Source organism: Ammodytes marinus (assembly GCF_949987685.1).
Source record: "Ammodytes marinus genome assembly, chromosome: 22".
NCBI classification, from domain to species: domain Eukaryota; kingdom Metazoa; phylum Chordata; class Actinopteri; order Uranoscopiformes; family Ammodytidae; genus Ammodytes; species Ammodytes marinus.
Window position 1 is genome coordinate 264688 of NC_137226.1, and position 3168 is coordinate 267855.

A 3168-nucleotide genomic window follows, 5' to 3' on the forward strand; every position below is an offset into this window, starting at 1 on the left:
TGAGTGCCCTTATAGTCCCCTTCTGCCCGTCTGGTGCCGTTTTAGTGCCCCCTAAAGTATCCTGATAGTCCCCGTCTGCCCACCTGGTCCTTCTAGTACCCTGATAGTGCCCTTCTGCCCGTCTGGTCCTTCTAGTGCCCTTCTGCCCGTCTGGTGCCCCCATGGCTGAAAAAGTGTTGCTAAAGTGCCCTCTATGGTCGTGAAAATGAGAAATTTAAGAAGAAAAAAAGTGAAATAAGCAAACGAAGATTACTAAGCAGCTACAGATCAGTATGAACATTTACAGTTCTTTCTCATGAATTCATTTGCTTCAAATAATATGTCCACAAAAAAAAGGGAAAAACTTGTGCTAGGCCTGGAAGTCAGTGCAGATGTCACTCTCATACAACATGGGCTTGTGCCTATTTATGAACACACTAACAGCCATAGCCTACATACTAACACACTCACAGTGTGTGTGTGTGTGTGTGTGTGTGAGTGAGTGAGTGAGTGAGTGAGTGAGTGAGTGAGTGAGTGAGTGAGTGAGTGAGTGAGTGAGTGAGTGAGTGAGTGAGTGAGTGAGTGAGTGAGTGAGTGAGTGTTTTGTGTGTGTGTGCGTGTGGGTGTTCAAGTTTTTCTCTTTTTTGTCTTGATTCATACTTCTTGTGAAGTGGTGCCAACCTTGCCTAACAGTGTCAGGTTGAAAGTGGGAAGGACTGACCATAGAATTCCAGAGAAGTGGTGATGTCACAACCAGGTCTCTGTATAAAGGCAGCGGACTCTGGGTAGGAACATCAGAACTCAGCACACCAGTTGACTTCACTTTCCTGCCTGTCAATCACTGTCAGCTTCAGCACAAGTATTTCAGAATAATTTTATTAGTATTAATTCACATTTATCTCTGGAGTATATATTCTTCTATTCCAGATCTTAATCCATTTCATCTTTTGATGTTATTTTATGACGTTTCCTGCTGTGTCTTGCCTTAACCTTGAAAGTCATGCATCTTCCTTTGTTTATCTTGTTTTCTAAAGCTCTTCTTTGTTGTTCACAGGTTCCACAATGGCCGACTACATCACCGACCTTGATGTGTCCACTAGTCCAGCTGAGGAAAAGAATCTCATAGAGCACGGTTATAAGAAAATCGATGTTAATCTGGACCTGGGAACCAAGAGATGTGGAGATCCAATCTTTCTTTGGTACAAGCAAGGAGGCTTCTCGGCCATCACTAAGCTTCAACTCACATACAACGATCCCATGGCCAAAGGCCTGAAGGCAGCAGGCTACACCAAGATCGATAAGGATCTGAATGCTGGAACAGACGGCGATCACATCTACCTGTGGCACCGCAAAGGCTCCGAAGAGTACGATACTCCCATAGTGGACATTTCTGTCTCAACCGATTATAATGAGGACGCCACAAAGTTTGCTGCCGGCTGGGAGGAGCTGGCCTGTGACCTGAACCGCAACGATGAAGATGCTCCCCCAATCCACATCTTGGTGAAGAGATTGCAGCAAACTTACGTCTTTGACGTCACCGCCACCGATTCCTTTGCTTCAGATAAAACCCTCTTCCAGGAAGGTTACATCCGTCTGGATGAAGATACCAACAGAGGAGCAGGAGGAAAGAGTGTCTTCCTCTGGTACCGTCAGACCATCGATCCCAGCATGGCACTCACCGACCTGCAGGTCTCTCTTACTGACAGCGAGCGTCAGCAATATCAGCAGCAGGGGTACGACTTTGTGAGTGTGAACCTCAACGGGGGCACAGGATCAGATAACAAAGTGTTCCTGTGGTACAAGAAACAGGAAAGAGGCAATCCCATCACGGGCATCCTGCTTCTCCAAAAAAGTGCTGCTCCAGCTTATAAAAAGGCTGGTGTCACTGTCATTGAAAAAAATCTCAACGCAGGCAAAAACTGCAGACCTGAGTACATCTGTTTTAATCAGAAAGGTTAAGAATCCTTCACCCTAGTTAGTTTCACCTGGTGAGGTCTCCTAATATAATACGGAGGTCGTCTGTGATCTCAGCCCCAGGTGATACTCAGACTGCAGTACTAATGTTGTGAAATCATTTTGGTGATGGTTTATTGAACCTCTTTTCTCTTTTTTTTCGATATATAAAACAATTAGATTTATTTCTTTACAGTTATATTACTGTCCATTTAAGAATGAATCAACGCTGTTTGGGTTCAATGTATTAATCTGTCAAATTAAAATCAAACCAAAGTTGTATTAATACTAAGATGTTAAACAACTAATAACATATTGGAGCTCTGAATCTTATTCTGCTACTTCCTGCTTTTCAATGAATCAATAAAAACAAATTTGATTGAGAAATGTCTTCGCTTCATACTTTATATTATAGAAACTGAGTGTTTTCATGTGTGTTCCTAATATGTAAATGCATAAACATAAGCAGAAGTCAATCTTCTGCATTAAGAGAGTAATAAATGTAAGCTGAATATGAAGGCTTGGAAAAACTTGAAAAGGTCTCATTAGTATGAAATGAGTTGAACAGTTGAATACACACAACGTAGGCTATGAAATATGTGCAATATTTAGAAGTTTGAATCGTTTCTTGCTGAATAATTATATAAAAGTTGAGGGGTTCATGTTGCTCCACATGTGACCGGAGGATTGTGACAGTAAACTGCAGCATCAACTCAACATGTGTTAAAGCATAGCGCCCTCTTCTGGTCTGTATGTGCCATTACAACTGCTGGGGGATTTTTTTTTTCCAATTGTATTTTAAAGGGGACATATTATGAAAAACCAAACATTGCCGGTGTTTGGGCACACTGTTTAGGTTATTGGCGTCCCTACCAGCACACACAAGCTTCAAAAAGACAAATATGTCAGTTTCTTCTGGGACACTTATTTCGAAAAAGGGGGGATTTGAAGGTTTCTTCTAAAATACACCGAATGATGACGAAATTATATATAAGTTGAAAGACATGAAGAAATAAAGTCAGAAAGAGTCCAAGTGTCAAGTCAAGTCCTAAAGGTTCAGTCAGTGATTTGGTTCTTTTAGCTTCCTGTCAGTGGCTGCAGTTAGCATTCCCCTCCCTCGTCCCTACGTCACCACCACATGAACACACAGCAGCCCCCTCCCTCGTCCCTACGTCACCACCACATGAACACACAGCAGTCCCCTCCCTCGTCCCTACGTCACCACCACATGAACAC

General features: G+C 42.7%; 1 protein-coding gene across 1 annotated transcript; it reads left to right on the forward strand.

The window, feature by feature from the left end:
- Positions 1 to 792: 792 nt before the first annotated feature.
- LOC307268719 (uncharacterized protein) lies at positions 793 to 1938 on the forward strand (the record flags this gene model as incomplete). The annotated part of the gene is made up of 2 exons (XM_080051455.1): positions 793 to 838; positions 1034 to 1938. The coding sequence occupies exon 2, from the start codon at positions 1042 to 1044 to the stop codon at positions 1936 to 1938; it is 897 nt and encodes a 298-aa protein (XP_079907581.1). The 5' UTR covers positions 793 to 838; positions 1034 to 1041.
- Positions 1939 to 3168: the final 1230 nt, after the last annotated feature.